Source organism: Ochotona curzoniae, unplaced genomic scaffold (genome assembly GCF_017591425.1).
Source record: "Ochotona curzoniae isolate NIBS_2020 unplaced genomic scaffold, NIBS_Ocur_1.0 scaffold_3208, whole genome shotgun sequence".
Classification (NCBI taxonomy): Eukaryota; Metazoa; Chordata; class Mammalia; order Lagomorpha; family Ochotonidae; genus Ochotona; species Ochotona curzoniae.
The window spans coordinates 46,046,893-46,071,130 of NW_024467106.1; the positions used below are offsets into that span (position 1 = coordinate 46,046,893).

General features: G+C 45.6%; 1 protein-coding gene across 2 annotated transcripts in view; it reads left to right on the forward strand.

The window, feature by feature from the left end:
- The window catches only part of TTC39B (tetratricopeptide repeat domain 39B), a 112,650-nt gene that overhangs the window by 16,268 nt on the left and 72,144 nt on the right, over window positions 1-24,238 (forward strand). For both annotated transcript variants that reach the window (XM_040963497.1, XM_040963498.1), the window contains exon 2: window positions 13,339-13,373. In XM_040963497.1, coding sequence (XP_040819431.1) covers window positions 13,339-13,373 — 35 coding nt within the window. The remainder of the gene's footprint in view (window positions 1-13,338; window positions 13,374-24,238) is intronic.

The following is a 24,238-nucleotide window of genomic DNA, read 5'->3' on the forward strand; positions in this document are numbered from 1 at the left end:
TGAGAGCAAAGAGACAGAGAACTCCCATCTGCTGGTTCCCTCCCCAAAAGTCCACAGGGTCTAAGGGCTGGGCCAGGCAGAAGCCGGGGCCTAGGAGCTCAGTCGGAGTCTTCCATGTGTGGCAGGGACACCACTAGCCTACGTCTTCCTAGGGGAAATCTCAGAGGAAGCTAAGATCAAGATCAAATCCAGGCCTTGAACCCAGGCACGCCCAGACAAGTCATGGGCTTCTCAGCCACTCAGCCAGACACCCGCCCCATTAGTCTATATCTTTAAAGGTTTATTTATTTGAAAGTCAACATTGCAGAGAAGTAGAAACAGAGAGATCTTTTATTCACTGCTTCACTCCCCAAATGGTCACAATAGCTGGGGCTGCTCAGCTCAGTAAGGCTGAAGTCAGGAGCCTGGAGCTTCATCTGGGTGTCCCACATGGGTGCAGCGGCCCAAGCACTTGAATCATTTTCGACTGCTTTTCCAGGCCCCTAGCAGGGAGCTGGATAGGAAGTGGAGCAACTGGGACACAGGCTGATGCCCACTGGGGGTACTGGCCATTACAGGTGACAGCTTCCCCTACTGTGCCAGTGTCAGCTCTCACTCTGTATTTAAAAAATAACTTCTGCTTGCCACCTCCTCCACCATCAAGACTTTTTTTTTCCTTTAAGAAAAATTAAAAATTAAAAGCCAGGACCATCCAAATACAGTAAAGGAGCGGTCTGAGGTCTTGGATTCTAGGATAGGCCACTGAAGAATCGGGCCACAAAGGTGAATCAAGTTGAGTGTTTGGCAGTCAGGAGGGGGGTGTTTCCTTCACAGCCGCCCAGGTTGTGCAGACGGATCCAGCAGTGTCCCCAGCCAGCTGCGGTCCAGCCTGCCTCTGTAGCACTGGGCCCTGAGCAAGGGGTTCTGGGAATCTGGCCCCCGTGTCACTAACCTAGAAATCACAGGAGATGCCACGAGAGGCTGCAGCTGTGGGGTGGGGAGTGTAACGCCCTGGCCGCTCCGTGTCCTCCTCCGGGCTCTAAGGCATAGTGCCACTCAGATGGGCGCTCCAGGACTGCTGAGTTCCAAACACGACTATCAGTGTGTTCTCACATGTGGTGTTTAACCCACAGACTGACCTGGTGAGACAGGAAATTGAGGCATGAAGAAGGCTTGCAGCGTGCTGAAGGTCACAGGCTGGTGTGTGTGGGGAAGTGGGGTTGGAACCAGCCGTGGCAGCCAAGCACGTGAGCTGCAGTCCTCTCTCCTGCATCAGGGGCCTCTCGGTTTGTGGGCCTGATGGAAGATTTCCTGCTCAGGATCTGCTCCATCCGAGAGCCTGTGTAGAGGGATGGGTGCTGGGCTCTTTTTTGAAGACATTCTTTGGAGCTGGCCTACAAGGGAGTGTGAATTCTGTTATCTTCTCTTGTGGTTGCCAAGTTTTAGGGTCGAGGAGAATGGTGCCTGGCACATCTTGGGGCTGCACAGGAGACTTGGGGTGTGGAACCACTTTATGAGACTGAGAGGTTACTAAGCCTATGTTTTGGGGGTGTGTCAACACTGTGGATGCATTAAATAGCTTATCTTGGGGGCCAGCGTTGGGTGCAGTGGATGAAGCCACTACTTGTGGTGCTGGCATCCTCTGTCAAGTGTGGCTCAAGTCCCAGCTGCTGGGGGACTTGCGATCCTGCCCACTGCTGATGTGCCCGGGGAGGCAGCAGCAGGTGGCTCAAGTACTTGGCGCCTGCTGTCCACCTACGAGAGTTAGATGGAGTTCCTAGCTCCTGGCTTCAGTCTGCCCAACAATGGCTGTTATGGCCATTTGGGAAGTGACTGAGTAAAAGGAAGACTCTCTCTGTCATTCATTCTGCCTTTCTAGTAAATAAATAAATTTAAAAATGCATTATGTTCAATAAATCGCATATCAGTAATGTAAATTAAGTGCTATTCTGTCCATTGCACAGATGGTAAAACTGAGGTTCAGGTGTGACTAAATTAGTTAAATCTGTGAGTTTTAGTTTCCTCCGTTGGATACTGTGAAGCATCTTCTGTTTGGGTTGTTAATTGGAGGAGGATTAATTGAGTTCAGGCATGTTAAGGATTTAGAGCAGTGCTCAGCATTTTGGCAGCGTTACCTATGGTGGTGGTGGTGGTGGTGGTTAGTGCTACCAGAATGGAGCAGCAACAGTCACTGGAGGGGTGAAATGCACACATTTTATAATTACCTGTGAATTAGGCGTCCAAGTCTTCAGCCTGGGAGTGAATCGATGAGGTGTGCGACTGCTCAAAGAATGAAGCTGCGTAAACTCTGTTCCATTTAATTTAAAAACACTCCCGTGAGATAGAGCTTCATGGTTAAGCAGTTTGGAGCAGTGGAAGTTCGTCTTGTGCTTCCGTTTGCTTTGTGTGATAAATACTCCTTTGCAAAAGTGCTGTGCCTTACGTACTCCGTGCTCTCTGTGGACTAGCTCGGCTTGGAACTAGGCTGGCGCAGGGGGCTTGACACAGCGACTCACAAAGCTCATTTTACAACCATAAAAGCAAGAGCTGAGGAATATCCACAGGGAGTAAGAGAATTTGCCTGTCTGGGGGAAAACAAATGGAACTGTGTAATTGTGAAGAAGTTGTGTTCTTCACGCAGTCTTTGGTTTATATCATACCCCATCGTGCACATCATTTGAATGTTCCCCCATGAGGTTATGGCCGGAACTACGGATGTTCCTTTTATTTCTTAAGTGTTAAGTTTTGAATTTAACTCCTCCCTTAAGTTGCAGCTCTGTCTATATTTATAATGAAATTCAGAAAGGGAAAACTACCGTCACCAAACTGTTGCTTTTTTTAGACATGATAATCCATGTGTTCATAGAAAGTAAAGCAACACTATCCTAGTCAACTTTTTTGTAAGAGCGACACCTGGTGGTGGTATTGGAATTCCTCTGGCTACCCTATACTAGGCTAGAATTGGTTGGAAATTTCAAAGCATCCTTGGTCCCTGCTTTGCCTGGTCCTGACTTTACAAAGCCAGCTCTCCAGCACCAGGTTAGTGCCACAGCTTTGGCTCCAGCCTGTAGAGCCCGGAGGGTCCTTTGGATGCAGACTCTCTGAATGTCAGTCTTTTCCATAGAGTTTAGTATGGCTGTGGGAGGGACTTTGATTTTGCTCTGGAAATTCAGGATTTGGAACAAGGGGCTGGCAACAAGCTCACGTCTCTGGTTTACATATAAGGATGCCGGAGCCCTCAGGGGTGGGGTGTGCTGGCCAAGGTCAGGCTGCTCCCAAGTGTACTGAGGTCCTGTGAGGCTTTGGAGAATCTGTGCGTTCAAGTTAACGGTGGTGGTGGTTGTTGCTTTTGCACGGGCAGCCAACTAGGTAATTAGGGTCTGGGTGTGAAAGAAGATGAAGCTGTTACGAGATGGGAGGAGAGAAGGCATTTTGAGTGTGCTCGTGAGTTAACAATTTTGAATAAATATGAATTTGCTATGAATTTTCTCATGTTGTTTCTTTCTTTGCTGTTTTCAAAGAGACATTCTAACAGTTTGGTGTGAGAAATTATTGAGAAAGAGGTGAGTGTTGTGACACAGGTGGGGTAACCTGCCACTTGCAACACTGTAGCCCTGTGTCTGAGGGCCAGCTTGAGTCCTGGCGGACCCAGTATCCTGCTGATGAGAAAACAGCACGTGATGGTCCTCGTCAACCACGTGGGAGACGTGGATGGAGTACTGGGCCTTGACACTGGCCTGGCCTAGCTCTGGCTGTGGAAGGCATTTGGAGAGTAAACCAGTTTCTCTCCTCTTCGTCGTTTTACATTGGCAATACATAAGGCAGATACATCTTTTTTTTAAAAAAAAGATTTTAATTTTTATTGGACAGTCAGATATACAGAGAGGAGGAGAGACAGAGAGGAAGATCTTCTGTCCTATGATTTACTCCCCAAGCGGCCACACAGCTCGAGCTGAGCCAATCTGAAGCCAAGAGCCTGGAGCCTCTTCCAGGTCTCCCACACAGGTGCAGGGTCCCAAGGCTTTGGGCCATCCTCGAGAGCTTTCTCAGGTCACAAGCAGGCAGCTGGATGGGAAGCAGGACTGCTGGCGTTAGAGCTGGTGCGTATATGGGATCCTGGCATGTGTGAGGCGAGGACTTTAGCTACTAGGCTACTGTGCTGGGCCCGCTAATACATCTTTAAACAAGAGTTTTAAGAAGTATGCACTCTCCGTCTGAGTGTGACCTGATAAATCTCATACATGACTTTGCAGCAGTTCTGGCAGGTGGAAGGAATCTCCATTGCTTACATCAGGTGATGGAGGATCAAGGTCAAGGGTAGACACTTAGAGTCAGATCCAGACAGGTTTAACCTGCAAGCCCAACTCTGCTGTGCTGATTGTGTTATTCACGTCATGTGTGTGTTGATTCACAGTGATAGGAGTTGGGGAGGAGAGGCAAGCTCGTTCCGTAGACAGATAAGCACCTGACTCAGCGTGTGATGCTTCCAGGAGTGTATGCTTGTGAAACAAGGAGGGAAGGGCTCGTGTCCTCGTGCTGTCATGATTGCCTTGACAGGCACCCAGTGTGCCAGCAACTGGCACGCACTCTACCCCTTTGATCCTCCTTGCTGGCTACTATGGCTGTCTCCTGGGTCCTGTGGGTATCACCCGTATGTGGGTGATACTACCTGAGTGAAATAGAAGGGCAGGGTGTGCAGTGGAGACACGAGGGGAGAAAAAGGTGGAGAGAGAAATGGATGCATTGAGGTCTGGGAGCTCGGCCTGAACCCTCCCCGGCTGGTAAACCAAACGCAGGCGGCAGCAGGCTTAGCTGAGTTTACTTGACTCCCAGCTTTCTTCAAGTTCAGTGCAACCTCCTTGCCCACCAGATCTAAAGGGCCTGTGCAGACTAGAGTAAAATGTCCTGCCAAGAACATACAGCACTTCTTCAGGTTCCCCACAGAGTGGCAGTTAAATCAAGTCGTGGGATCCTTTCTCACCTGCACGCAAGGTTCACTGGCACATGGGACCTTGTTGGTAGTCACAGCCCCCTGTTGCTTTGTATAAGCACCCCTTGTGTCTTAGGCGCCGGACGTGGGGAGCTGTGTGTTTTGGAGCTCTTCCGGGGGTGGCATGGGTCACTTCCGCACTGTTTCATCGCTCGCTCCTTGTGGGCACCGTGGGGATGGACCGAATGTCCTCGGCTCCCTCCGTCCCTCGTGGTGTGCTAGGTGAGTACTGCAGACTTAGGCCCGTGGGGAACGGGATTGCAGTGCGTTCTCTGCTACCTTGCAGCCTTCTCCAAGTCCTTGGCTCTTGCTTTCTCCTCACACCCCTCTTGCAGTGACGGGGGCGTGTCGTTCCTTAGTGGTCTTGTGGCTGTACACGCTTCTGTCTCCAGGAGGGGGAGTTCTCCGAAGCTCAGAAGGGACCCTTCTTTTCTGACGCTGGGCCTGTTGGTGTTCAGTGGGTGTTTGGGTGAATCAGTTCAAGTGTAACTCACGGATACGTAATAGTCTCGAAGTAGAAATACGTTAAATGTATTTGATCACTCACAATTCCTAAATTCATTCAAAGCAATTGTTCTCCTTCAAATATCCGTTACTCTATGTCACCACTTTTACTGTCAGATCTGTGAGTTTGGGGTAAAAATAAAGATTTAGGAAACACAGAGAGGGCCCAGCACAATGACTCAGTGGCTAAATCCTTGCTTTACACACTCCAGGATCCCCACATGGGCGCTGGTTCATGTGCTGGCTGCTCCTCTTCCCACCCAGCTCCCTGTTTGTGGCCCAAAGCCTTGGGACTCTGCACCCGCATGGGTCCTGGAGGAGGCACCTGGCTCCTGGCTTCAGATCGGCTTAGCTCTGGCTATTGTTGCCACTTGAAGTGAATCAGCAGACGAAAGATCTTTTTCTCTGTCTTTCTGTAAACCTGACTTTCTAATAAAAATAAATACATTTTTTTTAATCAGCTACTGTTAGAGTAAGAAATATGTAATGATACACTGAAGAGGGTAGGAAATTCGTTTTTTTAAGATTAATTTTATTTATTGGAAAGGCAGATATACAGAGAGGAGAGACAGAGAGGAAGATCTTCCGTCCGATGATTCACTCCCTAGGCGGCTGCAACAGCTTCAGCTGAGCCAATCCGAAGCCAGGAGCCTCTTCCGGGTCTCCCACGCGGGTGCAGGGTCCCAAAGCTTTGGGCTGTCCTCGACTGCTTTCCCGGGCCACAGGCAGGGAGCTGGATGGGAAGTGGAGCAGCCTGGGCTTGAACTGGCACCCATATGGGATGCCAGTGCTACAGGCAGAGGATTAGCTTGCTAAGCTACCATGCCAGCCTGGGAAATTACTTTTAATCTTGAGGGATGAAATTTCACAATAAAACATGTTAAGGCATGAACTTTTTCTTACTGTTTGTCATTGAATCTTTCAAATAAACCCTTAATTTGGAGTAATGTTTGAAAATTTCTATTTGTTTTTTTTTAAACTAAATGTATAAAAATCAGAGCTTACAAATCTTCCAGACAGTTTCAGAAGTCTGCTCTGCCACCTTCTTTCCATTTTGGTCTGCTGTATCTGAGGGTTCTCTTCCTGCTTCTCTCTCGTGAGCATTGAGAATCACGCAGTGTTTTCCTTGTAAGGGACAGCCACACGTGGTGACAGACAGGGACTCACAGGATGAGTGGTAAGGCAGGTGGGCCCCCATGGCTTGGTCCCCTTGGATCAAGGTCTCTGAGGGTCGGTTAGGTTTTATATGGAGTCTGTCCTTTGGGGGTGGGAGTGAGATTTCCACTCCACAGACGCAGGCTCAGGGATGCTGAAGTGGAGTTTTACTTTCATCTTCTGAAAGCATGGGTGCTCTCCTGTGCGACAGGAAACTCCATACGATGCAAACGATGACACCCCCAGATCTGCCTGGGCGATTTACGTATTCCAGAAGGCCACGAGCCACTCTGAGCTTGGCAAATGGGTTATAGAGACTGGATGGTAGACGTGCACAGAGTAAAAAATTAATCCTACCGTTTGACTTCAGAACTTATCTATTTAGAAGGAAAAAAATTTCTGTGCTCAATCTTTATTGTTAAAGTCACTTCATGGCCCATAATCGAGGTTTATTTTAAATACATTCATCATGATTTAGAAAAGTCGACAGTTTATTGTAACTTAAAAGTTACAATAGGGAATGATGTCGCTTAAACACGCATGTTTCTCTGGTGATTGCCAATCTAGCAGTATGCCAACCACTAACAACTGTTAGTAAATGCCAGATATTCAGTGTTGAGGATTCCTGGAATGTCACTGTGAAAACAAAGCAGGCATGATGGTTCAACTGGCTAATCCTCTGCCTTCAAGTGCCAGCATTTTGTTTGGGTGTCAGTTCCTGTCCTAGCTGCTCCACTTCCCATCCAGTTCCCTGCTGATGATCTGGAAAAGCAGAGGAGGGTGGCCCAAAGTCTTGGGCCCCTGTACCTGCATGGGAGTCTGAGAAGAAACTCCTGGCTTTGGATCTGCTCAGCTTCTAGCCATTGCAGCCATTTGGGAGGGACCCAGCAGTTGGAAGATCTTTCTCTCTCTCCTTTTCTCTGTAAATCAGCCTTTCCAATAAAAATAAATAAATCTTTTTGAAAAAATAAATTGTGGGGCCTGGTGTGGTAGCCTAGCAGCTAAGGTCCTTACACAGCTGGGATCCCATATGGGCACTGGATCTAGTCCTGGGGGTCCCGCTACCCATCCAGCTACCTGCTTGTGGCCTGGGAAGACAGTCGTGGACAGTCCAAAGCCTTGAAACCTTGCACCCACGTGGGAGACCCAGAAGAAGTTCCTGGCTCCTGGCTCCAGAGTCGTTCAGCTCAGCTCCAGCTATTGTGGCCGCTTGGGGAGTGAATCAGTGGACGGAAGATCTTTGTCTCTCCTCCTCTCTGTATATTTGACTGTCCAATAAAAATAAATAAATCTTTTTAAAAAAATAAAGTTTGGCATCTGATATTATTGTGGCTCCCCCATTTTGGGCAGGGCTGAACGCCAGGACGCGGAGCATTTGCAGTGCAGCCTTGCAGATCCCCGTGCCCATGGCTCTTAATCCCTGTGCTGGTCCCCTTGGGGAGGTTGAGGCCTCCCTTGCTTGTCCCATCTCTTTGGCAGTGGACAAGGTGCGCCCCACAGGCAGGCATAGATTCTGTAACTTCTTAGCATTCTCGGTATCTAGAGTTCTTGGAGTGCGCCAAGCCGTTTCATTGGCCAGTAGAATGGAATGTTGGGTGAAAGCTCCGTGGGGAGAATGTGAGTGGCGCTCTCCAAGGAGCAGGTGGCTGCAGCCCCCCATTCAACCTTGTCACCATGGCTGGACTTGGCTAAGAGACTGCCATGGAAGGAGACACGGTCCCGCTTGCTCATAGGCTCATGATGTCATCCATATGAGCAAAAGGGAAAATGGAGGAAGAGGCAGAGGAGGTGAGGGGCTAGGGGCACAGGAGACTTGTGGAGGGGATACAGTTTGTGGATGTATGGTAACTAAATTTAGTTTTCATCATGTTTTACTCCTTCCGTTTTTCCCTCATGGAGTCATCTTTGCCTCATACTCCTTGTTAAAATTTGAAGATTTTATTTATCTGTTTATTTAATTTACTGGAAAGACGGGGAGAGAAAGTCAGTCAGTCAGCCCTTGGTCTGTTCTTTCGCTCTCAAAAGCTACAACAACCCAGGCTGAACCTAGGATCCTAGAACTCCATCTGGGTCTCTCCCGTGGGTGACAGGGACCTAAATGTTAGGTCGTCTGCTGCTGCCACTCTGGGTGCTTGGAAGTGGAGTAGCTGGCACTTGAACTGGTGCTCACATGGGTTGCTGCTGCTATCGCAGGCTGCGGCTTGACACACTATGCCACATGCTGGCTACTATGTTTTGTTTTTTTATTTTAAGCTATAAAGAGAGAGGAAGGGAGAAAGAGGGCGATCTTCCATCTGCTAGTTCACTTCCTAAATGGCCACGACAGCTGAAATAGCTAGTGTTACTAGTATATTATTTCTTCCTAAGGGTAAAAATAAGTGTGAACATTTTTGTCATCAGTGTCTTCTTCAAGGTTCTTAAACATTCCTGCAGATCCTGGTGTCTGTGAAGTGCGCTTGAATGTATTTTTGCTACTTTGGAGTTAAGCTAAGTTAGCAAATTGGGAAGAAGATTGTTTGGAAAAGTGCTGGGGGTTGATCAATGTTGCGTATGCTTTCCCTCTTCTGCTTCAGGCTCCTGGTCAGGTCCCTGTCCCTCTGGGGGCAGTTAGGGGTCAGTCTATCCCCCACCAAGGAGCAGGCCTTGGGTTGGGGACAGCCTTGAATCTTCAAGGTCTCCCTCCCCAGGGATCCTTCATCTAGCAGGGCAGTTAGCCTGCTTGCTAAAGTGCCCAGTGGGATGGCTCAGGCTTGGGACCTGCCACCCCAGCCGAGAGCACTCAGCCAGCCAGTCAGCCACCAGTGACTTGCTAAGAGTTGATGGTGGCACCTAAAACTTGAGACTGGGCTGTAGAGTGGATTCCAGGAGTGTATGGTGGCCCTTGATGCTTGCCAGGGCATCCGGATAAGCTCTTGAAAAGGTTTGGGAGCGCTGTGAGGTTATGTAGGTTTAGAAGCCAGCTAGAAGGCAATTTAAAGCACTTAATCACTCCATGCACAGGGATAATAGCCTCTCACAGTTGTCTGCTCCAGGAGAACGAGAGAGACCAAAGCACTGGCCTTCCTCTCAGCATGGCATTCAGTTTTCTGCTGACCTTCCCTTATACCGGAAGGCACCTGGTGTTTATCTGTCCCTGTTGCCACCAGAGCACACACGGTGAGCCGCTTCAGCGTTGTGGCGCGTCAAGGCCAGCAGGTGCGGCAGTCAACACAGGAGCAACACTGGAAGTCGATGAAGAGTGCAGAGGAGCAGAGAGACTGCAGCAGAGACCAGTGAGGCTTCATGAAGAATGCATGGGGCTGCGCTTGGCAGGCGCTTCGGGAGCCGCAGGCAGCACACGTCAAATGCGCATGCCAAGGGTCTGGTGGGAATCCCATAGACGAGGGGCCCGATGTGGCTGCAGGGGAAGAGAGAGTGTGAGCCTGGACTGGGCCCCTCGCGTGACAGAGACAGAGACAGAGAAGCAAGTCATTGGTTTCTGGGAATTATGATCTGTCGGGCTGAGCTGTCTGACTTCGGCATTTCCCTCCTCCTCCACTCCCGCTGCAGGTGGATTCTCCCATCAGTCTCTAAGAAACTGGGAACCTGTTCCTGTGTTGTCATGTTGAATGTCAACATGGACTCTCTACAAAGGAGAACTATGGCTGGTAAAGCTATAGAATGAATGTATCCAGATTTTCTTTAGCCCAGCCACGAGAGGATCAGTGAAATGATAAACTGATTCAAAAGGGTCTGTGAGGAACTGGTTATCACTAAGTTGTAAAGAGAAAAGCATGTGAGATTAAGCTTTCAGACTGAGACATCAAGCTGGATAATGTTCTTTGTGGAGAAGAGCCACACTTTTCGTGATAAGCTTTTCTACCATGCAAGTGTCTTAAACAAGTATCTTCGCAGAGCCTGGACGCTCAGAGTGTAAAGAGGAAGGTCGAACACCAGCAGGGAAGGCCTGTTGGAACAGGGCGGCAGGGTGACATCAGGTGCTGCTCTTCTCATCCCTCTTCTTGCCCGACTACCTTATTTTCAAGTTTGGGGTAGTTTTTATTAATGTTTTAAAAATGCTTAGAATGTAAGGAAACTTTGAGAATGAACTCCAGTTCCTTCACTCACCAGCTGTGTGATGTTGGCAGCTCATTAGCAACGCCTGGGTCTATTTGCTACATGCTGAGAAGGGCAAGTGAGATCGCTTTTGGACTGAGGCTGGTGCCTGGCAGAAACTCCATGAATCTGAATCCTTCTCTTTCCAAAGCTGAAACATTTTTTGCCTTTTGTCTGCAGCATGCTTTACTTAGAACCCTCTGTGTTTGGTGACTGAATGAAAGGGAGCAGTGTTATTTTAGGTGACTCTTTTTGGAGGATAAGGATGGAGTCTTTCTTGCATAAATGGAGATATGTGTTCCTGTCCGTGGAGAACTACCTTCCCAAGTTGTGCACCAAGCAGCTCAGGGTTTTTGCGTTGGGTTTGCATGGAGAGGGGGCGGGTGTAGTTGCCTTCCAGGAATGCCCCACCCTGTAGCCCCTCACCTGCAAATGGTCAGCGTGAGTGCAGCCAACAGAGATGGCGCAGCTGCTGTCAGCTGCTCTCCGAGCTGCACAACTGATTCTGCCTGAGCTGGGTGCTTGAGGGCAGAGTCCCTTTCCTTCACAACCCCCTTCCTCTCCCAGGAACCCATGCACCCGCCCTTGACCTCACCTCTCTCCTCCCAGAGTATGATGTAGTATGGGTTCATAGGTCAGGAGCCCCAGATTCTGAATTCAGTGCTGCCACTGCTTAGCTTGGTTTCTTGTCTTTAGTCTAAACAGCCTTTTTCCTTTCATGCTGGACATAAAGTCCAGCAAATCTACACATTGACTGGTATAGTCACACAAGAGGGAAGTTCTCTCACTTTCCTATATCTGTGTCATAACTCTCCATGAAACGTGATAATCATCGCCGTGATGATCTGTTTCATTCACTCATTAGGCAACAAGGATTTATTGAACAGCATTCCCATGGCAAGCCCTGATGATTTGTGTGTGTGTGTGTGTGTGTGTTTGTGTGTGTAATCAATCAGTAAGAGGCCTGCTCTGAAGGAAACAGTAACCAAGTAAACAAGGAAGATGACTTGGTTATGTTAAGGATTATGGAAGAGAATAACCGAGATGATGGGCACTCTAAGTAAGCTACTACCCTTAACTTTTTTAGCTAGAGTGATCCAAACGATGAGGAGTCAGCTGCAAAAAGAGTTGAGTGAAGAGCATTCGGAGGAAGGGAATGGTGCAGAGAGGTGAAGATTGAACATGGGAAAAACAACCTGTGGCTGGACTTGAATGGGCAGAGATGTGGTGAGGCCAGTTAAGGGTTCTAGAAAGCACGGGAAGCATTTGTCTTATTCTGAGTGCCATGAGTAGTTTAGAGTACTAGAATGGTGTGTGCTTACTAAAAGAAGGGAAAGAGAATACATCTAACTGGTGAAGAATTGAATGGAGAGTGTTAAGTTCCGGGAATAGGGACACCAGTGAAGTAGCCATTAGAGTTCCTAGTGGCTTAGGCTAAAGTAATAAGAAGGGGCTTCAAAAGCTCATGGAACCATGGAAAAATAAGTTTATTTTGTTGCAAAAATAATTGGAGCTCCATGTATAGCTTTTCCATTAAATGACTATTTTCTTTTTATTTATTTATTTAAGGCATGCTATTTATTTGAAAGGCAAAGACAGAAAGACGAAGAGCTGCTACCCAGAGTCACTCCTCAGAGGCCTGGAACATTCTGTGCTGGGCCAGGCTGAGGCTAGGAGCTGGGGGCTCCATCCAGATCTCCTACCAGGGTACAGGAATCCAGTCACTTGAGCTGTTACCCCCTGTCTCCCAGGGTGCACCCCAGTGGGGAGTTGGAGTCAGGAGCAGAGATAGGATGTGGAATGTTAGCCAGTCTTTACTGCTAAGCCAAAACCCAGCTCCCATAGTTTTCCAAAGTACACATTGCCAGACACTTCTTGAAGATCTCATAATATGCACACATTTCAACATATCTGCACTAAAGTCGACTTGTTTTCAAGCGCCGGTTCCACAAACATTTGGAAGTACCCTTGCAGTGGTAGCTGTGGAGAGAGGGGCTGCCTTGAGCATTATGCTGGTTTATGGTGGATCCTAAATGCCTGCATGGGGAGGTTCAGTTTGGTTTTTCCAGGAGCTGTCATGTCTGTGTGTGTGTGTGTGTGTGTGTGTGTGTGTGTGTGTGTGTGTGTAGGTGGGGGGGGGAAAGTAAGGGGTGGTCACTATGGATGATTGTGAAATGTGTGTGCAGTCTCTTGTTGCTTTTTAATAGGCTGATTAGCATGAAGGGCTGCTCTCTGGCGTGGATGAAAGGCGGGGAGTGTAGTTACGTGTGAAATGGGATTCAGAGGATACTCACTTGGCTGGTCATGGAGAGGGAGAAGACTAAGCTGAGCAAATCGCGTAACTTATTTGTTTTATTCTCTGTGAATAATGAATGGATGAGGTGACGGGGTGGAAGATGACTGCATCAAAGAAGTTCCAGTGTCTTCAGATGGGTCCAGTTTTTAAAACAAGGAACCAAGCCTCTCATCCATTCACATGCTTGATTCCTCTGAAAGCAATCCTGCTAATGGAGCTGTGGCTTTGCAGACCATCTGAGCAGGCACACAGCCATTTTTCACTTATGTGTTGGGTTCTTGATTCTGGAGGAATTCATTGTGTTTTTTATTCTCCCTAGGACATCTTTGAAGATGCCTTGGAAACCATCTCTATGTAAGTAACAACAATCATAAAGAATATGTAGGAGGGAAAAAGTTATGGTTCTCATATTATCCAGTCTGAATCCTTCATTATAATCCTAAGGGATCACTTTTGAGTGGAGTTAAGATGTGATTTTGCTTAAGAAAGGATATATATGTCTAACATTAATTTCAAATACATGTTTGAGTGCTTTTTTCTTAAGTCAGAGGAAAATATTTCCCAACAATTGTTTATAGCTAATAAATGCCTGGACTTTTTTTTACCTGATTAGCCTTGTAATATAAATGTTTGCATTTGACTTACACTTTTGACTTTTACTGTAAGCCTTTGTTTTGGTAGTAATTTTAAATGGCTAAATTGGATTACATGGAATCCTAATTTTCTGCTTTGCCATTGCTGACATCTGGGTTGTTACTGGTTTACTAACTTAAAACTAAGTGATAAATATTGTCGGTTATAGAATCTTACCATCTTTTTAAATTATCTCAGAACGTTAGCACCACAAAGGAAGGGTCACTGGACTAAGAGGAATAAATGTGCTCTAAATTGCTGTTTCTCTTTATGTTAAGATTACGTGTGTTGTTTCATCTCCAAATTTTAATGTTTATGCTGCTGAATCTTCATTTGATTACAAAACTTAGTGTGGTTATGACTTAATAAAAGAAACAGCCACTTTTTTTGTTTTGAAATGATTTCAAATTTACAGAATTACAGTGAAGTTAGAACAGAGTTGCTGTATATCAGAGTGCTGTGGCATATAAAGCCAGGCCCCTACCTGCAGGGCCGGCTTCCCTTATGGATGCCAGTTCATGTCCATTTCTGATCCATCTTCCTGCCTGTGGCCTGAGAAAGCAACAGAAGGTGACTCAAGTCCTTGGATGTCTGTACCACATAGGAGACCTGGAAGAATCTCCTGGCTCTTGGCTTTGGACTGGTGCAGCCCTGGCCAGTAAACCAGTGGATGGAAGATCTCTCTCTCTCTCTCTCTCTCTGTGTCTCTGCTTTCTGTAACTCTGCCTTTCAAATAAAATAAATTTTTAAAGAGGTTAGCAAGGCATGATCAAAAAGCATGATCCAATATGAATACATTGTTCTTCACTGTAATCCTTTTGTTTTTCAGATTTCTTCTTGTTGTTAAAAAGATCTATTTATTTGAAAGAGTTATAGAAAGTGAGCAATTGACTGAGAGAGGGCAATGGCTAGGGCTGGGCCGTGCTGAAGCTGGAACACTGGACCTCTGCCTGGATCTCTAGCATGACTATGGGGGCTCAGGCATGTGGGTCCACTTTCATTGCTTTCCCAGGTACATCAGCAGGGAGCTGGGGCTGAGGTGGAAAAGATGGGACCAGTGCTCAAAAGGATGCCATCCTTGTAGACATAGGCTTAATCAGCTGTGCCATGTGACCAGCCCCTCACGTTTCTTTAGTTTTTGTCTAGTGTTCCTTTTCTATCCCAGGACTTCCCCAAGGGTGTTATGTTTGCCTAGCCCTCCTTTACTGGGAGTTTCTCAGACTTTCCTTGATTTTGATGGCCTTGACAGTTCTAAGGAGTCCTGACCTGACTAATTATTTAGGGAGAGTTTTCAACTAGGGTGCCTAGCTCCTAATTTCTCATCCAGGAAAGGCCAAAGGAATTGGAATTTCTCTCCTCCAAGGCAGGCTTGAGTCCCTCTTCCGTCCTGGCATTGACCATGAAGCAGGTCTCTGCAAGGTCAGCAGAGGTCCTCCCCTGTGTGTAAGAGGAAAGTATGCTGTGCAGAGAGGCCAAGAAAAATCCAGTCCAGCTTTGTTTACTGGGCTTCCCCGCTCAGTCTGTTGGCTCTGGATCATGGCTGCTGTATCTTTTCTACTGGGTTGTTTGTGCCTCAGTAATGCTATGTGATGAAGTCTCTGTAAAGCCTGGAAGGACAGCTGAGCACATGGAGGTAGGTTCCTGGAGGAGCAGGGACAGAGAGGGCATGAAACTCTCAGCCCTGCCTGCCAGCCCTGGGCATCTCTTTGTGTCGTTGGTACTAGCCTGTATCATGTATGTATATAATACACCAGCTATATGCATTTTAGATATCATATGGAATTGTAAAGATGAATTCTATGCCAGGCCTGACTGTTTCCTGAGTTCTGTAAGCCACTTGGGAATTAGTGGGACCCGAAGAGGGAGATGGGGAAATCCCCATTTATATCTGCCTGAAGTTGAGTAAGAGGAGGCCATCGTGGGGACTGCACTCTCCACCTGTGGGACCTGCTGCCATTTCCAAGTAGACAGCAGCAGAGCTGGCTTGAATTAAAGGACACCCGGCTGGTATCCCCTGCAAAGCTGACAACTGTGGGATAAGAGGAGGCGAACCCTCACCTCTTGGGTGGGTCACAGAAATCTCCTGTGTTGATTGATGCGGTGTGAAAGAGGAAATTAAGGTTGCATCTCCTATGTCCCATGTGATTTAAAAATCACCTTAAAAATAACATTTGTTTATTTTTCGGAAAGACAGAGAGAGGAGAAACAGAGAGAGAGAGAGAGAGAGAGAGAGAGAGAGAGAGAGAGAGAGAGAGTATCTTTCATCTGTTGGTTCACTCCCCAAACGGCAGCAATGGCTGATCCAAAGCCAGGAAGCAGGAGTTTGTTTTGAGTCTCACATTAGGGTGCAGGTGCCCAAGGACTTTGGCCAGTCTCTCCTGTTTTTTCCAGGTCATAAGCAGGCTGCAGGATTGGACGTGAACTGGTGCCATATGGGATACCGACACTGCAGGCAGGGGCTTAGCATGCAGCAATGCTGCACCATCCCCCAAATAATTTTTTGCTTGTAACGACTTACTTTATTTTAAATACAGAGTGGCAGGGAAACAGAGATCTTCCTCCACTAGATCACCTCCCGAATGACTGTGATAGCCAGGGCTGGGCTAGGCTGAAGCCAGGAGACCAGAACTCTGTCTGGGTCTTCTATGTCATTGGTGGGGCACAATCTTCTGCTGCTTTTTCCAGGCACTTTAGCAGGATGCTAGATTGGAAATGAAGTAGTTGGGACTTGCAGTTTCCTGTGTGGGATGCCAGCATTGCTGATGGCAGCTTTATCCACCATGCCACTACATGGGAAACAACAACAAAAAAAATCTCCCCTTTCCCTAGGAACAAGAAGAAAGAGCAAATTTGGAACCAGTGAATTCACCCAATTTTTCTTAAATCTCAATCCTTCCCACCCTGAACAGACATGTAATCACTATAAGAAATAAAATAAAATTTAAAAAGATTAGTTATAGCCATGTGGAAACCTTGTATTTCCTGGACACTGGCAGGAACTGAGCTAGGGTAGTAATGGGAGATGGCCATCCATGCGATGAGAAGGGATCAGACTGTGGGGTCAGTGATGAGCATTCACCAGCAGACAGCCTGCTGACCCAGCTGGGCACTAGCCCACCACACGCTGGAAGAAGACTTGGTCCCTACCGAGGAACCATGTTTGTCCTGTTGACTGGTGGGATTGAGGCAGCACACATTAGCACTCGCATCTCTCCTGACCCACACTGGTTGTGTTATGCTGGCAATCCCTTTACTTTTGGGACCTCTGAAAGGCACCACGAACAATTTCCTGAATCTGTTAGTTTTGAAAAATTCATATCGTACAATAAAGCAGAACAAACCAAAAACCTTGAACCTGACTCGCCTGAAACTAATTTAGTTCTCTGTCTCATACGAGCCCCCAAGCACTATACCTAGTCCAACGTCATTGGCCAAGCATGAGAGGAAATTTATGTATGATGCCTCTGTTGCTGAATAGTAAGTTCATTGATGTAACAATGCTCTCTGTTTGGGTCTCCTTTTTTGGTCCTTTGATCTATTTATCTGTATTTGCACAGAACCACTCTTGGGCGCAACAGTTAATAGTGTGAATGGCTCTCAGAAAAACAGTGTCAAAAAGTGGCTCCTATGATGGGGAGTTTTTGATTCATGCCTCTTTTAAGTTCTTTTCTGTCCTTATCTTTTTTTTTTTTTTTAAGATTTATTTTATTTTTATTGGAAAGTTAGATATACAGAGAGGAGGCGAGACAGAGAGGAAGATCTTCCGTCTGATGATTCACTCCCCACTTGGCCGCAATGGCTGGAGCTGCACTGATCCAAAGCCAGGAACCAGGAGCTTCTTCTGGGTCTCCCACATGGGTGCAGGGTCCCAAAGCCCTGGGCCGTCCTTGACTGCTTTCCCAGGCCACAAGCAGGGAGCTGGATGGGAAGCAGGGCTGCCGGGATTAGAACTGGCACAATATTCCTTTTGTGGTCCAATTTAGCTGCTAAATTCACTAGACTTCTTTTCCCTTCTGCCTATTGAATGACACATTCTGGTTTTATGTTTCTAGTGGAGACCGAGAATCAAAGAAGGTCTTAAATTGTTCCTACAAAAGAACTTATTTCTTACTTTGCTTTTCTGCTTAATGGATTTACCACAGGGACATTAAATTTCCCTACTTCTGGATCTCTATGGCAATCACTGTTACTTTCACTTAGTAAACTATGTGGGAAATTACTCATTTTGCAAACTGGAAGATCATACAAAAATCTCCCATTTAGAACTGGAGGAAAAACTAGAGGTTCAAAAAAGTGTATGACCCATGGACCGTGCCTTTGGTTGGGACTGGCATTTGGGGCAGTGGTGAAGAAACTTCTTGGGACACTCACAGCCCGTGATGAAAGTGCGACAGTGTCTGAGTCCTGGCCTGCTTCCTGTCTCCCCTTCCCGCTAATGCCTTGCCGGATATAGCACGTGATGGCTGAGCAAGCTGGATCCTTGTCATCTGTGTGGGAGAGCTGGCTGTTGCAGGCCCTTGGAGAGCAATCCACTGCATGGAAGATCTCTGCTGATCTGTATCATCTCTCTTTCTGCTTCTTTGTCCTTCCAGTAAAAAGTAGTTCTTTCTTTCTTTTTTTTTTTTTAAAGATTTATTTTATTGGAAAGGCAGATATACAGAGAGGAGAGACAGAGAGGAAGATCCTCCATCCGATGTCTCACTCCCCAAGTGAGCTCAACGGCCGATGCTATGCCGATCCGAAGCCAGGAGCCTCCTCCGGGTCTCCCACGCAGGCACAGGGTCCCAAAGCCCTGGGCCGTCCTCGACTGCTTTCCCAGGCCACAGGCAGGGAGCTGGATGGGAAACGGGGCTGCCGGGATCAGAACCGGCACCCATATGGGATCCCGGGCGTGCAAGGCGAGGACCCTAACCACTGCGCCACCGTGCCAGGCCCAAAAAGTAGTTCTTTTATCATGACATGCTTGGCTTGATGAGGGGCCTCTTAGAAATGGGTTGTAAATTAGACCCATCTTAGGATTTGCAGAAGCCTGCCTTAAGTAGTATTTAGAGCATTGCCTCTGTAATGTGTCTTGCTTCCTGATTGAACAGTTCCATGATGGCTGGCACTGCTTGGTACTCTGAAGCCAAGGGATCGTCCCTGCTTTAAGAGTCCCTAATGAGAACGATCTTCTTGATGGGGGATAAAAGTCAATGGAATTTTCGGGAATTTTAAGGGTTAGGGAATTTCAGTGAGTTGAGCTGGTGCAAATATTCAGAAGCAAGGAACAATGGCCAGGATGCAGGGTGTGCCTCATGGGGCCTTGCAAACCAGCACATTGGGTTAGGGGACTTCCCATCCTTGTCTAGTTTGGAGAATGGACTAGCTATTTGGAATCAGTGTAAGTTGGTGTTTTTGTTTTGTTTGTTTTTGATGAACTTCTTTCTCATAAGACCTCTAGTGGATAACGAGACAACAAATCTCTAACCTGGGAGACCTAGCTGAGTACTAGTTAGCCAGGATTTTCTTTGTAGAGTAGTGTATAGATAGAAGTCTGGGGAGACAGATCAAACGTGGGTTTAAGAGCTATTGGAACAGATGCAAGTTTAATGTGTGCTCAGCAGTGTTGTCTTACATTTCAGAGCATCTCATTGTGGCCTTGAATTTATCCTTACGTAGAAGTTCTGAAGTGTTTAATGGAGTCCTGAGGCAGTGTGATTGGCAGAGGAGACAAATGTGTTTATGTGCGGGAAGTGCTGTGAATTTGTAGACTTGTAGAAGGTGAGTTAGGTAGACATTTTTAGCCAGGAGATTACATGGAAATAAAAATGTTTTGTAATATAGCATTTCTCTGGGGGCTTTTTCTTTCTTTACACTTTTCTTTTGAAGCATCAACTGTGTATTGGAAAGAGGGCTTTGGGGGCCAGTTCCCCCCCTTTGTTATCAATTAGATCAGCAGTGATGATGAAATGATTTTGTTTGTTTGGGGATTAAAAGTGAATGCTAGTGAATGTTAGCTGGAAAGAATCTAATTAAAATTTTTCTTCCTAGTTGTTAAATGATAAACAATCAGAACCAAGTGGCGTTGAATATGTTTTTATTTCTTTCTCCTTTTTTTTTTTTTTGGCCATACTCGCTCCAGGTGCTATCATCAGTGTTCCTCTATTCTGGAGAGGGGCGTTCTTCCCTCCCTTAACCTGATTTTCTACTTTTGTGAGAGAAAGTGAACGAGCATCCTCACCTGCTGCCCCACTCCCCGGATGCTCACGATGCACCTGTGCTAGGGTCAGGTGCTCGGAATGCAATCAGAGCCTCCCATGCGGGTGACAGGAACCCAGTCACGTCAGCTGTCACTGCTGCCTGTCAGGCTCTCCGTTGGTGGAAGCTGGAGCGAGGAGCCAGAGGACCCAGGAGTTGGATGCACCCAGGCCCTCCGATGGGAGAAGGGGGTGTCATTTTTTTTTTAAGATTTATTTATTTTTATTGCAAAGTCAGATATACAGAGAGGGGGAGAAACAGAGAGGAAGATGTTCTGTCTGTTGATTCACTCCCCGGGTGGCCGCAACAGCCAGAGCTGAGCTGATTGTTTATTGGAAAGTCAAAGTTACAGAGAGAGAAGTAAAGAAAGAGGAAGAGTTCTTCCATGCACTTGTTTACTCCCTAGATGACTTTATTGCTTGGAATTAGGCCAGATTGAAGCCAGCATCCAGGAGCTTTCTATGGATTTCCCTTGTGGTGACAAGGGCCCGAAGACTTGGACCCTCTCCTGTTGTTTTCCCAGGCACATGAGCAGGGAGCTGGATCAGAAGTGGAGCAACCAGAACTTGAACCAGTGTCCATACCTCATTGCAGGCGGTGGCTTGACTTGCTTCTCTACAGCACCAGCCTAATCCCCCAGATTTCCTAATCAGGCTGACAGCTATTTTATTGCACCTAACTACCACTGATATTGTTATCTAATGTATCACTAACAAAGGAAAGCAGCAGTAGAGAATTTTATAGAAAAACTGGCATAAGGGAATAAAGCTGCCATATAGAAAAACATTGTAAGGAAACACATGCATTCCAACTTTGGTATAAGTGGGAGGGAATTTTAAAAAACACTTCTCATGAGATTCTCTGCCTTGAGGACTAAAATCAGCTCTATTGCAGTATTAATTTATGACCCATTATTGTTCTGACTTAAGTGTACATTGGGATAAATATATGCACAGTTATGCAACCATCACCACATCTAATTCTAAAACATTTTTTGTAACCCGCAAAAGTGGCCTGTAGTGCTGTTCTGTCCCTCCCCTCACTGTTCCCACTCAAGCCCAAGGTAGCCACTAAGCTAACCTATCTCTGTAGACGAAGACAGAGTCATATTAACTGTGTTGTTATGTGTTTGAGTCTCCCACACATTGTAGCATGGGTCTGTCCCATGAATAAGCTGCAGTTGTATGGATTTGCTACTTTTGGTTTACCTAAGCTCATGGAGTGCATCTGCAGTGCGCCCAGTTTTTGCAGTCATGAATAACGCTGCTTTGGACAATGGTGTGCAGTCTTTGTGTGAAAGCATGTATAAGAGTCTCTGGCATATGTGTCTAGAAGTAGAGTTGATGGGTCCTATGATAAAGCAGTGTTTGGCATTTTTACACTCTTAAGGAAAAGGCACATTAGCAGGGAGCTTGTTCAGAAGTAGAGCAGCTGAGATTGAACCAGTGCCCATATGAAATCCTGGCAGTGTAGGTGGTGGCTTTCCCTACTATGCCATGACTGCATGAGACTACGCATTTGTTTTAATGGTGCATTTTATTTTTATTAGAAAGTCAGATATACACAGAGGAGGAGAGACAGGAAGATCTTCTGTCTGTTGATTTATTCCCGTAGCAGCTGCAATAGCTGGAGCTGAGCCAATCTGAAGCCAGGAGCCAGGATACAGTGAGCTCACAGCCTTTGGTTAGCTCTCTATCGACTGTAATTCCCCTTGCCCCCAGCCCCCAATATCTTTATTCATTTTCCTTTCTCTTACCTCGTAAAAGATAAATGGCAACCTAAGATGACTAAATAAAAAACCCCTAACCATGTGCTTGAGAACTTTGTCTTTCAAATTATGTTAGTCTTCTCTGTTCCTTGAAATTTGAAAATTAATCAGTCTCTCTGGTCCTGTTTTTGTTTTTTTCCCCCTTGAGTCACTCGTCCTGTGTGTAGAAGCTCATGTTTGGTTGTTTTAGGTATGCTTACTAATCATGTGCAGTTCAGTTTCATGTATCACATGCATTTAATTTGTCTGAAGGCTTAATAACTCCTTCAGATTGGATGGGCTCTAAACTTAAAACTAAAGATATATTTGGGGTTTCTGTATGTTTTTATAATGTAGAGAAATTTCTTTGCTATTTACTTTACTTATGTTGTCCAGAAGGAAAATATTCAAGTATGCAAGGTGTTCTTCCTTTTTTGTTATCTATAAGCAAAATGTTATAACTATACTTTAGTATATTAAAACCCTGTATAACTGATGAATTAGCCCTTTCAGAGGTATATGTGTAGTTTTGGGGATCCCCTGGAATTAATATAACTATTAAGCTTTTTTAAAATTAAGATTTATCTATTTTTATTGGAAAGGCAGATCAGATTTATGAAGAGATAGAGAGATGAGAGAGATGTCCCAAGGCTTTGGGGCATCTGCTGCTGCTTTCCCAGGCCGCAGGCAGGGAGCTGGATGGGAAGTGGTACAGGCAGGATACAAACTGGCACCCATATGGGATCCCAGTGGATGCAAGGTGAGGATTTAGTCATTGAGCCATTGTGCCTGGCTCTAATTATAAGCTTTTTGGTTTTGATATTTTGGCAGCTAGGGACGTTTTCTGCAAGTATAACTTTACTTTTATACACTGAAAAAAAAGCATAATTTTCAAAGAATTATTCGTGTTAAATCTCATTAAGAGATTATTTGCCATTTGAAAGCTGTGACCTCCATTTAAAATAAACTGTGTCCACAATGTGTAGTTTGCTTTAGTTAACGTAATCCTCTGCAGTCACCATGAGAAAATTGATTTCATGATAGGTTATTTAAAGCACATGTATTAAAAGAGCATTTTCAATGTTTTAGCATAATTATTTAAATACATAAGGGAATCCTGTATTTTCAGGAGAATGTATTTGCTAAAAAATCATACAGAGGACCTTTCAAGTAATTTTTTCTTATAAGAAAAACTATTATCATGTGATATAAGGCTTTAACCTGTAAAATAATTCATTTGAAAGTATATTGTAAAATTGCAAAATCTAATTATTTCAATACAGGGGTAAATTGAGATAATTCTGTATTATGTGGCAAGGTAAGTATGCTTTAAGCAAAGCACTAACAGAAGAAAAGGTTATAATTTTGATTTTATAACAAAACTCTCGTAAGTTCATTTAGAAGATAATTCACTGGAAAAACAGTTGATCATTCATGAAAATGAGTTAACGCAAAAAAAAAAACAGGTCAGGAAAGAGAACAAACACTTGGATGGGAAAATTTGCATAAGGACGGAGTAACCAATTGAAAAAAGGAAATGCTACTATCTTAGTTTGCTGTGTCTGCACAAATTCCCACCAGCTGCAACCTTCAAACAAAACACACTTATTCTTCTACACAGTTCTGCATATCAGAAGTTGAAAATGGCTTCTGCTAGGTGAAAGCCAAGGTGTGGAGGGGCTTGGTGGGCTTGCTCATTGCTGTGTCCCAGTTGTGCCAAGCAGGTGGTCACATGTGTCTGTATTGACTGTCATTCCAGATGCAAACTCATTTGAGTACCTGTAGAAATTAAGGTGGCTAGCTGTACGGCACATTTATGCCTTAGTAGTCATAACAATTTTGTGACAAGCATAAAATACACATTGTAAAGCAATTGTATTAGAGAAAAGATAGACTTAGCAAGCATGTCTCTTCGTCTTGTTACTGCTGTTATTATGAAAGAAAACTGAAAGTATATTATTGCAAAAAATTTTCAATGGTTGTCTCTGAGTTATGAGATTATGGTGGGTTTTAATTTTCCTCTTTGTTTTCCAATTCATTTCAAGGAGATTATTTTATAATTTGAGATATCTATTACTTGATACTAGTTTTATAATTAGAAAAAAAATAGTGAGCTCCATAATAAAGCCATTTTGGTTCTAATATGAACAGGAAGCAAGACAAATTTTCTGGGTAATTGAGTAGGAGAAGTTGTATTTATTTAAGCCCAAAATAAACAGCTGACTTCAGAATTATGTTACATTTTGGAGTCTTTGATTTAATGACAGAGAGAGAGAGAGGAGAGAGAGGGAGAGAAAGGATGAAATCAGCCATTTGCTGGTTCACTCCCCACGTCTTGGGCACAACCTGGGCTGAACTGGGGCCAAAGCCAGGAGCCATTGCATCTCCAAGTAGCTGAATTGGCACCTGTTACCTCCTGGCATTCAGATTAGGAGGAAGTTGGAATTCAACGTGGAGCCCAGGACTCTAACACAGGAACTCTAATAAGGGAGTTGGAATCCCAAAGGATGTCTTAATTGCTGTTCCGAATGCCTGCGCCTCCAATGTTATTTTAAAAGCACCGAAGCACCATCTTCCACTGCTTTAGGGTGCTTGTTATATC